General features: G+C 50.9%; 1 protein-coding gene across 1 annotated transcript in view; it reads left to right on the top strand.

Annotated features, from left to right (window-relative positions):
• TESC (tescalcin) overlaps positions 1 to 12,707 on the top strand; it is a 47,182-nt gene that overhangs the window by 16,988 nt on the left and 17,487 nt on the right. The window contains 1 exon segment of the mRNA XM_064480951.1: positions 3,190 to 3,259. Within this exon segment, the coding sequence (XP_064337021.1) occupies positions 3,190 to 3,259 (70 nt within the window).

Genomic DNA, 12,707 nt, shown 5'->3' with positions numbered 1-12,707 from the left:
GATTTGGAAAATATAGATGAATCAAAGCAAAACAAACATAGTCTCTAATCCCAGTATTGAGAGATAATTGCTATTATTTTGGGAAAGCAAGTTGACTTTCTTTCATTACTTATATACATTTGTGTATATATAGATGTTTTCTTCCCAACATGGAGTCATGCTGTTTTCATAGCATGCTGTTTTCAGACAACGTTATGTCAGGAGTGTATGTTCACGTTAAATACACAACTGTCACTTTTAAAGGCAGCATTTTGCTTTTAATTGGCTAAATATCCCGTAATCTGCTTTTGGTGGGAACTTAGGTTGAGTTCAGTTTTTAAGCTATTAGGGAGAACACAACAGTGAACACACTTATGTATTCATCTTTCTGTACCTGTTGGATTTATTCTTTCAAGATAAATCCTTTCTAAGTAGAATTACTGAATGTCTCGGGTAAATGTTTTATCGTGAGATCACGTACAGAAAAATGCATCACTCATAAACATAGAGTTCCAAAAACTTTCTGAGAACACGTCTGTGTAACCTGCAGCTGGGTCAAGAAATAAAACATTCCCAGTGCCCAGAAGCCCCCTCATGCCCCGTTCAAATCACTACTGCATCAAGGGCAACTGCTATCCTGACTTTTTTAAAAAATTAAGACTATTATTCTGAGCTGTTTTAGGTTAACAGCAAAATTCAGGAAAGGTACCGAGATGACTCATGTACCCCTGTTCCCCACACATGCACAGCCTCCCCCAGTGTCAACAACCCTCCCCCCCAGATTGGGACATTTGTTACCGTTGATGGACCTGCACTGGCACATCATCACCCAGAACCTGTGGTTCACATTAGGGTTCTCTCCGGGTGTCCTACATTCTGTGAGTTTGGAGGAATGTGTAATGACATGTGTCCGTAATTACAGTATCACACGGAGCAGTTTCACTGCCCTAAAAATCCTCTGGGCACCACCAGCTCATCCCTCAGCCCCCTCAACCCCTGGTAACCCCTGATCTTGTTAATGGTCTTAAGAATTTTGCTTTTCCAGAATGTCATGTTCATGGAATCCTGTAGTATGTAACCTTTCTCTCCTGACTTCCAGCACTATAGATGAGTTTTGCCCGTTTTATGTAAATGGAATCCTAACGTGTGTGCTCTTTCGTGCCTGGCTGCTTTTGCTTGTTGTTACATTTTGAAACTCACCCAAATTATTGTTCGTCTTGTTTGTTCATTTTCACTGCTGTATACTGTTCCCTTGTTGAGTCTACCACACACTTTACTATGCCATTGCAGGGCGTTTGGGGAATTTCCAGTTTAGGCTTCTTCAGATCTTCCTGCTGTGAAATCCTTCTTCACGTCCTCTGATGAGGACAGGTGTGCATTTCTGTTGGCTCCATGCTGAAGAGTGGAATGGCTAGACCACAGAGAATGTGTGTGTCCTTGCTAATGTACACGTGATGTAAATGGCTGTATTTTCCTCCCCAAAGGTGGTCATTGTCCCTAGGGATTACCTGACTTTTCTGAGTGTCAGTATCTACATCTGTAAAATGGGGATGCATTCTCCTCCCAGAGTGTCATGAGAAACAGATGAGCTAATGTGTGGAGACGGGCACCCGTCCCCCCGCAACACCAGCACAGAGCAAGCCTTCGGGACGGGTTGGTTGTCACAATGAGTATTTTCTAGCCAGCAACTGCATCTAGAGAGGCTTGAGAATTCTGAGTTGCAGATTCTTGAGGAGATCACAGCTTGAGCCTGAAGCTTTAAAAAAAAAGTAAGATGAAGTTGGTCCCAGAATTGAGCTGCCTGTGGAACAGGAAGAGAAAGATGCTTGAGGGATGGGAAATGCTGAGGGGATGGTGGTGGGGAGAGAGCCATTCCCCAACCCAGCCACTGTTTTGGAACATTTTCCCTGCGCTCTGTATAGTCCCCAGGCACAGGCCTGAGGGCCTTGAACACCAGGAAAACAGGGTGATCTGTGTAGCAGTTAAGGGTGAGCTTTTTGAGTGCGCAGACTTGGGGTCAGATCCCCGCTCTACCCGTTGTGTGATCATAGCACTCTCCACGCTGTGCTTTTCAAATGACAAAACACAGTAAGAAAGTATCCACTCACTTACAGGGTTATGAGAGGGAAGTGAGAAGGTCCCTGTAAGTGTTGAGTACTGTGCATGTCATAAAATCAGCACTGACGTGTGGGTGGAACCCACCAGGTCCAGGCTTAGTTGTGGGGGAGACATGGCCCACCTGCCCCAAATGGTAATTAAAAAAACAAAACAAAACAAAACTGTACTTAGGTTTTCTAAAACAATTAGGGGTGGGAGGAGAGGGAATTGGATGAAGACGTTCAAAAGGTACAGTCGTCCAGTTATGTCAATACTGGGGATGTAACATACAACATGATAAATAGAATTAATACTGCAGGATGTTGTATATGAAAGTTGTTAAGAGAGTAAATCCTAACAGTGCTCGTCACTAGGAAAAAAATTTTTTTCTGTTTAATTTTGCATATGAGATGCGGGATGCTCACTAAACGTCCTGTGGTCACCATTTTATGCTCTGTGTGAGTCAAATCATGATGCGGTACACCTTAAATTGATACAGTCCTGTATGCCAGTTATACTTCAGTAAAACTGGAAGAAAAAAAAAATGAAACGATGGGGGAGTCTAAACACATGATCCACAGCAGCAGTGGTCAACATTCAGTTTCTTTTCCTTCCACTTCCCTTTCTTTACCAGGTTCTCTGTACACTTCTCACTATAAGTCTCCCAAATCACTTCCGGCGCCAGCCTGAACCCTTTGCTCCTCCTCTGTCTCTTCACATGTGACTACATGAAGCCCCTTTCTCCGTTGGGGGCGAGGGGAAATGCCTGTTTTCAGGAGTGGGAGGGGAGGAAGTCGGGCAAGCCAATGCGATCTCCTTAATGTGCTGAGGAAGGAGAAATGACCTGATTCGCGCGTGTCCTGTCCCTGGAGCTGCTGATGGTAGTAATTGTATCATAGCTAAGGGGGCAGGCTGATGACCCTGGCTGCGTTACCAGGAAGAGCGGCAGACCCCTTCTTGGCTTCTGCCTCCAGCTGTGCCTGGATGGGAGGGGATGGATGGAGCAGGAGGGTGGGGCTGAGGCTCCGGGCTGCCCCCTGTAGCTCTGAGTTCAGAGGTCAGTGATGCCTTTCTCACTTTTCTTTCTTTCTTTCTTTCCTGCTACTGCTCAAGTCTCCTCAGACCAGATCGAACAGCTCCACCGGAGGTTTAAGCAGCTGAGTGGAGACCAGCCCACCATTCGGTAAGAGGGGCAGCTGGGTGTGGGCGTTGGGCAGGGCCGTGGCCCTGGGGGATGTCTCTTTCCATTTCTGTCTTCCCCTGAGCCCTGGCTGGCTGCTAGGCGTGTGGGATGCCCCGTCTCCTGGGGGCAAACCCGTAGTGGTTGCTATTCTGCTGATCCCTTCTAGACAAGGTGTTCTCATGTGGGAGGGCAAGAGCCACATCTCTGTTTGTACTGAGATCAGAACATTGTAAGTAAAGATGGGGGCGCGGATGAAGAGCTGGTTAGCCACCCCTCCCTGACCCTGACTTCGTTGGAACCCCAGACACGAATGTGGACCTGTTGAATGCCAGGATTGTGCTCAGTGCTGGGCACCTGGAGACAAATTGGTTGTGGTGCAGCTCAGTTCAGGGGCGTGGATGTTGTCATGACAACATCTCTTGTCTCTGGTGGTTCCTCTGGTTGGTAGTTCCAGCCCCAGGCAAGATGGTGGTTGGCAGCCTCGGGTTTCTGTCAAGGAAAATCACCGCTTCTACATTGTGTATTTAACATGACTCTCTTAGAAGCTGGTTGGGTTACTTTTTTATAAGGAAGAATGCCTTACTGTGTACCTTCTTCTAGGAGAGTGTGTTTGGTCTTAGGTGGTACTTGTGTTATTTAGAACCAGGTGCGTGAGAGGTCCTAGTCAGTGAGCTGATCACAAAGTTGGTGAGGAATCTTTAAGTTGAACTATGGCAGGCAGTGTTTCCAACATCGGGTGAATATCATTCTGCCACAAACTTTCTAACAGATGTAGTTTCCTAAAATAAACATTCAGAGTCTCAAGGTTACAGTCTTGGAACTTTAAACCTTTTAATAGTCCAGGAAAATGTATTTTTTCTTAGTAAACAGACTTAAGTTTGACCTGAGTTTTTATAGAAACCAACATGTAAATACTATCCACTTTCTCTCGTCTGTCTAAACAAAGGCATGTTGTTAGTCCAGTGCGCCGTATTCTCAGAGCATCCATTTCCAGAGCTCAGAGTCTGGTGGTCTCTAGGTTCTGGTGGCCTCCTGTCTCAATCTGATTGTATTGAAGGCAGAAGTAAATGCAGTCAGGACTGACTTCTTGAATTGTACACATTTCATTGACTAAGCCCAGTGAAGGAGCCAGAACAGTGACCAGCAAAAGGTTCCCTGGCTTTTCATTGGCTCTGCTGGGAGTCACATGCCCAGGGCTGAGCCAATCACTGTGGCCCAGGGGCTGGAAATGCAAACTGTTTTTTCCCAGAGCTGTGAGGGGGCAGGGCTGGGTACCATCCGCCAAAGGCAGGCAGGGGTGGAGGGTGGAGTGGTTTCCCAGGGCAAGGTGGGCTTCCTGGGGTCACAGGCTGAGGAGTGAGGACAGGTGGGAACACCTGGATATTGGAACATGGAAGTATCAAGGGCACCCTTCATTCCTTTAGAAGTTGGTGGGTACGTGCTCTGTGCCAGGTGGCCAGTACCTGTGCTGGTGGCCAGGCCCACCACGCAGCTCGCAGTTATGGGTCTGGGGTCCATGGGTCTTGGCTTGGTGAGAGGCCTCAGGTTCAAATTCCACGTGTTTACTTTTCAGACTTGGGGGAAGCAGAGGCGAAAACCCAGACTTGGGAAACAAACCATATTTGAATCATCTGTATCACTTGCTGGGGAACTTTGTATTAGTTGCTCTGTTTCTCTGAGCTTGTCTCCTCATCTGTAAAGTGAATGCGGATTTGATTTGAGCATTAAAGATGAGCAGATATGTACAGGACGCTTCTGCTCTGAGCTGGGTTCTTTGGCGTTTGGCAGATAGGACTGGTGTCATTCCACTGTTGGTGGGGTCCTGGGGACCTTTGCAAGGATGTGATGAAACGGTGAGCTCCACACTGGTTCTTTCCCAGCATGAGTGTGTGTGCAGATCACCCAGGAATCTTGCTAAAATGTGGTGCCTGGGACTCTGCATTTCTAACCAGCATGTACAGTCTTGGTCAGGTTGGCCTCGCTCAGCACCACGGATGGTATCCGGTATACCCTAGGCTTGATTGGGTGGAGGCTATACTCCACCCTAGGCTTGATTGGGTGGAGGCTGTACCCCCACAGGTCCTGAGGGGTCCACGTGCAGCCTCCTGCTTCCTACTCCTCTTGGGGCCAGGCTAGAGCTTGGGAAGGTGAGCCATTGGCTCTGCCTGCAACCTTGTATCCCGCTTACCTGTCTCCTGTGCACTGACCCCAAGGACCACCATGTGCATTGCCCTTCCCACCCCTGCCCTCAAGCAAGCCCTGTGTGCGTCTGCTTGGACCCAGTGAGGAGCCCCTGCTCCCCAGCCCTCGGGGGCTCCCCAGTGCCCTCAAGGTCACATCCATGCTCTAGCTGAAGAGGGTCCACCAAGGTCTTCAGCTTTTGCTTTGCTGAGCTCCCAGTGTGGCCACCACCTCTTCCAAGATACCCTCCTGCCTCCTGCACCCCCCCCAGCTTCCTCCTGGGGGTGCCTCATCCCAGCATTCACAGCACAGAATTGTAACTGCCCCCCTTCCAGCCACCTGCCCTAACAGACTGTCAGCCACTTGAACAGGAACTGGGTCTTTTCCCCCTGGCTCTAGTGCTGAGTCTGGGGCTTGTAATAGGGTAAATGCTCTGGGAGGAGTCGGTTGGTTGAATGAATGAATGAATGAATGAATGAACAAATGAATGAGTGAATGAGAGAACAAAGAAGTGAGGAACCAGTAGGTGAGTACATTGACTAGAAGAGTTCTCTGTAATGTGTCAAGCACGGTATAGACAAGATCCATTGTTAGTAATAACATTTCCCTCACAGGGTTTACACATTCCTGGCGAAAGAATTTACCTGAGGGCCTGGCACACAGGGACTGTTCACAGACACAAGCTCAGTACTTCAGCACGGTTTGTGCTGCACAGCTGGGGCACATTACTTCTGTCTTGTACAGCCCCACGGGAAGTAGTGTTTGGAGCACCCCGTCTCCCCTCTTTGCATGTGGGAAAGTAAGGCTCAGAGAGGCCACGCGCCTGGCCCCTGGTCACACAGCTCATAAGCGGAGGAGCTGGGATTGGAACCCAGTGTGGAGATTCGTCTCTAAGGAAGCCGGGGGTGTGGCTTTGGCTTGCGAGTGACAGGTGAGGACCTCAGTCTCCCTGCTCTGCTGTCTGAGGCCCTCTGGCCTTAGCATCCTGGGTGGGGTGTATAATTCCCAACACCACAGCGCCTGCTTTGGTGTCTTGCAGCCTCTGCTCAGCAGGTAGTGTCAGCTACACCGGGTGACAGCCCAGCCTGGCCTACAGGAAGGAGGTAACACAGCTGACCGCAGTGCTTATGCAAACGGCCTGCAGGAACAAGGGCCTCCTCCCAGCGCCCTGGAGCTGCTTTGCCTAATCCGAGTCCACACTCCAGGGCCTGGGGAAGGGTGATGGGGCGGCTTTGCTGGCCCCCTTGGGCTTTCCTGCACATCCTCCTTGGGCAGAAGGGATGAGCGACTCTGGGCTGTAAGCTGGTCCCAACTCTGCCAAGGGTTTCCTGTGTGACCCCAGGCTGGACCTTCAACCTCTCTGATCCCTGGGCATGTCCAGGAGGCCCTGAGATGTTATGGAGTTTCAGTGCACAGAAAAGTGCTTTGTTTCTTTAGTATTAAGATTTGTAAAGTCGTGGACCGGAGTCCCCTGAGCAAGACCTCCAGCCCCCTAGTCTGGGAGGGTGTGGGAGGCAGCTCTCTCTCTCCCTCTCAGAGGGTGAAGCTGCCTGAGAGCTTGTCAGAGTCCCACTGGGACTTTTCAATACTTCTAGTGCAAAAGACCCCTTAAAAGTGATCATTCACCTGCAGACTTTATATACACAGCCTAGTAAGATTTGTAAGTTGCATTTAAAACTTCACAAAGAATTGGATTTTCAAACTGGTGCCCCTTTAATAAATACAATAAAGCTTTTAAAAAATCCCATGAGATAAAACCTGCCAAAATTAATTTTAATTTTTAACCCACCACTTCCTACCCATGTTTGGTCAGGTCCCCTCTCTTTCTGAAAATCGTGTAAGGACATCCAAGGGTGAGTTTACCCTGAGGCTTTCACAGCCAGTGTGTCAGGGCCCCACTCTGTGTGGGCTCCTTACAAGGCCCAGCACCTGGTTTAATAAACAAACAAAATCCTAATACTGCATTCTTTTCCTTTAAGACGGCCCCTCAAACCTGAATCCCCCCTGATCTCAAAGCACTGAGTTCCGAGGCCTCTTGGTGAAAAATGCTAGGATAGAAAATGTTCCTCTGACTCGTTTATTGAGCACCTATGGTGTAGAGATTTCTGTCCTCCAAAGCTTTTTTTCTAGCAGGGAGGACCCTGCATAAATAAAAAGATGCCAATTGTAGACAGTGAGGAAAATACAGTAATGGCTTCTGTTCCTTTTACTTTCGTCCGTGGGACCCCTTCTGCAGTGAATGTTTTAAACAGCAACCTTTTTAAAAAATATATATTTTATTTTATGTGGGGAGGCAATTAGGTTTTTAGAAGAGGTACTGGGGATTGAACTCAGGACCCTGTGTATGCCAAGCATGCGCTCTACCACTTAAGCGGTACCCTCCCCCCTAAATAGTAACTTTTACTTCCTGATAACAGTCTGGCGGGCTCACCAAGCCCCAGAAATAGATGCGATGGAATCCTTCAAACTGACTGGTGCAGGTCAGGGGGACGCCTGATTAGATAGAGCTGCATTGCAGAAATATTTTTAGATTCACCGAGCCACCAGAGGTGGGGTGGCTCCTGGGATGAACGTGACCACAGACGTGTGCAGGGAAGAAAAAGGATGAGGCCGCTTGCTGTCAAGTGCCACCAGCAGCACGCCGAGCAGGATCTGATGGGCCAGACCCGGGGCATCAGCAGGAGTCCCACCCCCGGGGCCTGTCTTGCGTCCCACAGCAGAGCCTCCCGTTTACCCAGTGAGGGGTTAGCCAGGCTCAGGAGCCTACATGGGAGCCCAGCCCCCCTCCGCTGGGTGCTCACGTGTGCCAGGCTGGGCTGGACGCGCACCTATGTGGTCCCAAGGGTCTCGGGGGCTCTCTGAGGTTTCCCACCATCACCCCACTGTCCAGATGAAGAGGCTGAGGCTATGGCGGTCAAGGTCCCACCACAGGGCTGGCTTTTGGAGTAGCTGGAGCCCTGAATCCCTGTGATCATCTCGCTTTTTGCCCAATTAAGCCACTTTTTAACCCAGTTGCTTTGCTTTTCATCTGTCAAGTAGCTAAATATTTACTTTTTTTTAAAATTAAACTTAATTTTTTTAAGTGGAGGTACTGGGAATTGAACCTAGGACCTCATGCATGCTAAGCACACCCTCTACCCGGAGCTATACCCTCCGCCCACTTTTTTTTTTTTTTATTTGAAGAAGTGTTCACGACAGTGAAAGAGTTGAGGCCCTGCCTAGATCATGAGGCTGTTTTGCTGTCAGTATTTAATGCCCTCCAGGAGTTAACCAGACCTCCCTGTAAAACCTCAGCTGGGATGAGGCATGCTCGCTTACAAAGAAAATCCCACAGTCACTTGTAAAACTGCCCAGGAAACGAGGGTGTGAGCAGCCCCAGGGCTCTCCCACCTGCTCAGGCGAGAGTGTGAAGTCAGAGGTGAGAAGGGGAGCCCTGAGACGTCAGCTTGGTGTGGAAGGGCACCCAGGTGTCCCCCGGAGCAGGGAGACGCTTTCTCAATGGTTTTAAATTTACTAGCGGGGACTCAAATAAAAAAATTTTGAGAGACTTCCCAAGATGGTTAATACTTGACTCAGTCCTTGCTTTACAAAAGTAGGCATTAGGCAGCCTTCCACAGAGGGTTATAGTTCCAAGGACATGAAATTAGAAGGGAGGCTCCCTCTGCTCCTCGTGGTGGCTTCTGTTCAGGTGGATGTGCATGTGTGTGTGAGAGAGAGAGAGAGAAAGAGAGAGAAAGAGACAGAGGTAACTGGCATACAAGCAAGTTCATTATCTACGGTGACAAAGGAAGGAAATGGGGCAGAGAGGGGAATCCCCTGAGAGCACTGTGAGAAGGTGGACCTTGGGGTAGGTGGTCGGTGAAGGCTCCTCGGAGGTGGCCGCGTTGGGGCTGAGAGCCGAATGGGGAGGAGGAGCCCGTGTGCAGAGGGAAGCGGGCAGGGTGCTCCAGGCAGAGGTGGGACCCAGCTCTGTCAGCCTGAGTGGTGAGAGGACGGAGGAGTTGGGGGCAGATTACAGAGGTCCGTCTTGGCTGTAGCAAGGACTCCTCCCTGACTCGAAATACCACCTGGATGTTTACTCCCAAATTCCTATCTCTGGCCGGGACACCTCCTCTGAACTTGGCTCACGTAGCCACTGCCCATCCACTTGATGTCCCAAGGCCATCTCACACTTAACATGTCCCGAGTTGACCCTCTCGTCCTCCCAGATGTCCCTCCCCCGGACGATCCAGCAGCCTCCCCTGGACCTCCTCCTCCTGTTCTCACAGCGATGCACAGGGAGCCTACGAAAATGGCTCTTCCCTGCTCTATGCTCCATCTCACCAGGTAAAATGAAGTCACAGCCGCCTGGTCCATGCGTGTCCTGCACATCCCTGTGCGGTGGGTCTCACCACCCCTCTGACCTCCTGACCGTCTTCCTTTTACTCCTTCTGTTCCAGCCACGTGGACATTCTTGCTGTTCCAGACTCAGGGCTGTAGCATGGACCGTTCCTTCTTTCTAGAATGCTTTTCCCCAGGGTAGGGTTTCCACTGGCACTAGGTCATTCTTGTTGGGGCAGGGCTGGGGGGCGTCATCTATATTGTAGGATGCTGAGCACCGCCCCTGACCTCTACCCACTAGCCGCCAGTGGCACCTTTTCCTAATGTGACGACCAAAAATGTCTGCAGACGTCACCAAGCGTCCCCTGGGACTGAGAACTTGCCTCCTTCAGGTCTGTGCTCATGTCTCACCGTGAGGCCTTCCCTGAACATCCCACTGAGACTTTCACTGGCTCCCTGTGTCTCCTCCATCCCCAGGCTGCTCGGTTTGTCTTCGAAGTGCTTCTCTCTGCCTGAGATACCGTTTTCTGTCTGTATCATTTCCCCAGCTAGAACCCCAGGAGGCATCGTGTCTGTCCCATGGCTGCTGAAGCCAGCACCCGAACAGTGCCTGGGACGTGGAAGGTGCTGGAATGCAGGTCACTGTCCCTGTGATGAGGACATGACAGGTGTTGGGAGGCTGGCCGGGCCCAGGCATGGAGAAAGTGTGTACTGGGGAGGAATGGCTTTGCTGGTTGGTGCTGGCCCAGCTTTTGAAAGAGACATTTGCCTCGGGGCCGGGGGACCAGGGCTGTCCTGCCAGCATCTTTTGTGCAAAGGTATATGGCTGGGAGAACCGCCTGATGGGTGGTATAAGGAATCCTTGGAGCTTCTCAAACACGAACTTGCACAGGAATCCTGGGGATGCAGGTTCTGATTCAGCGGGTTTGGGCCAGCCAAGACTCTGCATCTCTCACAAGCTTCTGAGTGGTCCCGGTGCTGCTTGTCTGGGCTGCACCGTGAGTGGCTCGGCACTGCCTGGGAAGAGGAGTGCTGAATGAGACGTGCTCCCTCCTTCGCCAGCCCCTAGAGGGGAGCCCCAGTCCCCCCCCCCCCCCCCCGCTGTTTAAACATCACAAGCTAAACCCTAAGCGCAAGGAGGGAGTTGGGAAGCGCAGGGCAAGCAGCCTGCGGAGGGGAGAGCCCAGTGGCCTTTCTTGATGTGGGAAGCCCTGGACCCCCAGAGAGCAGGGAGGCCCGAGTTCCAGGCTGAGAATCCTCCCCAGCTCGGAGGCCGGTAAGCCCTGGCAGTGGTTGGGGGCAGCCTGAGTCCCAAACCAGCAGAGAGAACTTTGCAGTTGAGCTGAGCCTCAAAGCCTCCGGAAACCAACCCACACCACGAGGCAGGAGGAAGCGCCCGGCCCACCCTCCTTCGTGGTTTTCAGTCATTCCTTCCGTTGTGGGCTGGACGCTTGTCTTGCCCACGTTCAGGGTTCCGGATGGGGCATCTCAGGGCTGGGTGCGAGCAGATGCCCCAAGAAGCTCTCTCTTGTTCTCTTTAAAGTAAAAACGAACAGCCCAAAGGAAGTAGTAAGTGTGAGGACGTGCACGGGGTGGTAGAGCCGGATTCAAAGCTCCTCTGCTAGCTGTGTGTCTGTGGCTTAGTCCCTCCCCCTCTCTGGGCCTCATTTTCTTGCCTATAAAATGGGGGTCATTGACATCGTCCCTCATTGGGTGTGGGAGTGATTAAACGGGGCTGAGTTCACAAGAGCACTCAGCCTGGCTTGGGAAACTTGAGGGGGAAAGTTTAAAACCCAGAGAAGGGGGAGGATATAGCTCAGTGGTAGAGCACGTCGTGCGTAGCATGCACGAGGTCCTGGGTTCAATCCCCAGTACCTCCACTGAAATAAATAACTAAATAAAAAACCTAATTACCCCCTTCCCCATTAAAAAAAAAGTAAATTAAAAAACCCCCATAGCAGGTGGACTGCCCTAGGGCCCTGGTGGGCAAACCCCTCCCCACTGGTCACTGAGGCAGCATCACTGGACCACTGGGTGCCGAGCATCAGCCCCGCCCCCAGTCCTGGGCTCAGGGTGAGGCAGAGCTGTTCCCACGGGTGGTGGGGGAGAGGCCTTCGGCTGAGCTGGTTTGACCAGCCCCGTGGGCACCTGGGGCAGGTGGGGAGGAAGGAAAATGAGACCGAAACCGGCCTTTATAGGACTATTGAAGCAGAATCTGCATTTTTACCACAATTCCTGGGATCCACATGCAAGTTCATGTTTGAGAAGGGCCAAGAATTCTGTACACCACCCATCAGGTGCTTCTCCTAGTCACGTGCCTTCACACAAAAGATTCTGGCAGGAAAGCCCCGGTCCCCAGGCAAACGCCTTAAACTGTGGTTAGCCTTTCCAGCCTCTGGTCTCAAGACCTGCACTCAACTTGTTGAAAAGGGAGGTTGGCAAATACCTGGGAACTGCTCCCCCTGGACCAGATAGCCAGGCAGAGCTCTTGGGAGAAGCTGCTCCCGGCCGGAGCTTCCATGTGCCACATCCATCGGGGGCATCGCTCTTAGCAGTGAGTTTCCTCATCTTTCAGGTATGCTCCTACCTTGCAGGATAGTAGCGTAAAGCTCTCGGAACAGTACCTGGCATCTTGGGAGTACATAGAAGGTCGGCTGCTACTGTCATCATCATCATTTCAAAATGAAGAGCTCACTGTGTGTCAGGCAGCACGCTAAGTTCCTTACGTGCGTTACTCATTTAGTCATCTCATTAACCCCATGGTGCTACCCAGATATTCCCCGATCCCCATTTTACAGATGACATGCAGTGTCTCACCTAAGGCCATGTGCCTGGTCAGGGGCCGAGCCCGGACTGGCCCCCAGGTGTGCTTGACTTCACATCCCCTTTGATATTGGAGGTGCTGGGTCTGGACCCAATTCACAGATTCAGAAACTGATGTTTGGAG

This window comes from Camelus dromedarius, chromosome 31 (assembly GCF_036321535.1).
Source record: "Camelus dromedarius isolate mCamDro1 chromosome 31, mCamDro1.pat, whole genome shotgun sequence".
Classification (NCBI taxonomy): Eukaryota; Metazoa; Chordata; class Mammalia; order Artiodactyla; family Camelidae; genus Camelus; species Camelus dromedarius.
This window is presented reverse-complemented; position numbering and strand designations above follow the sequence as displayed.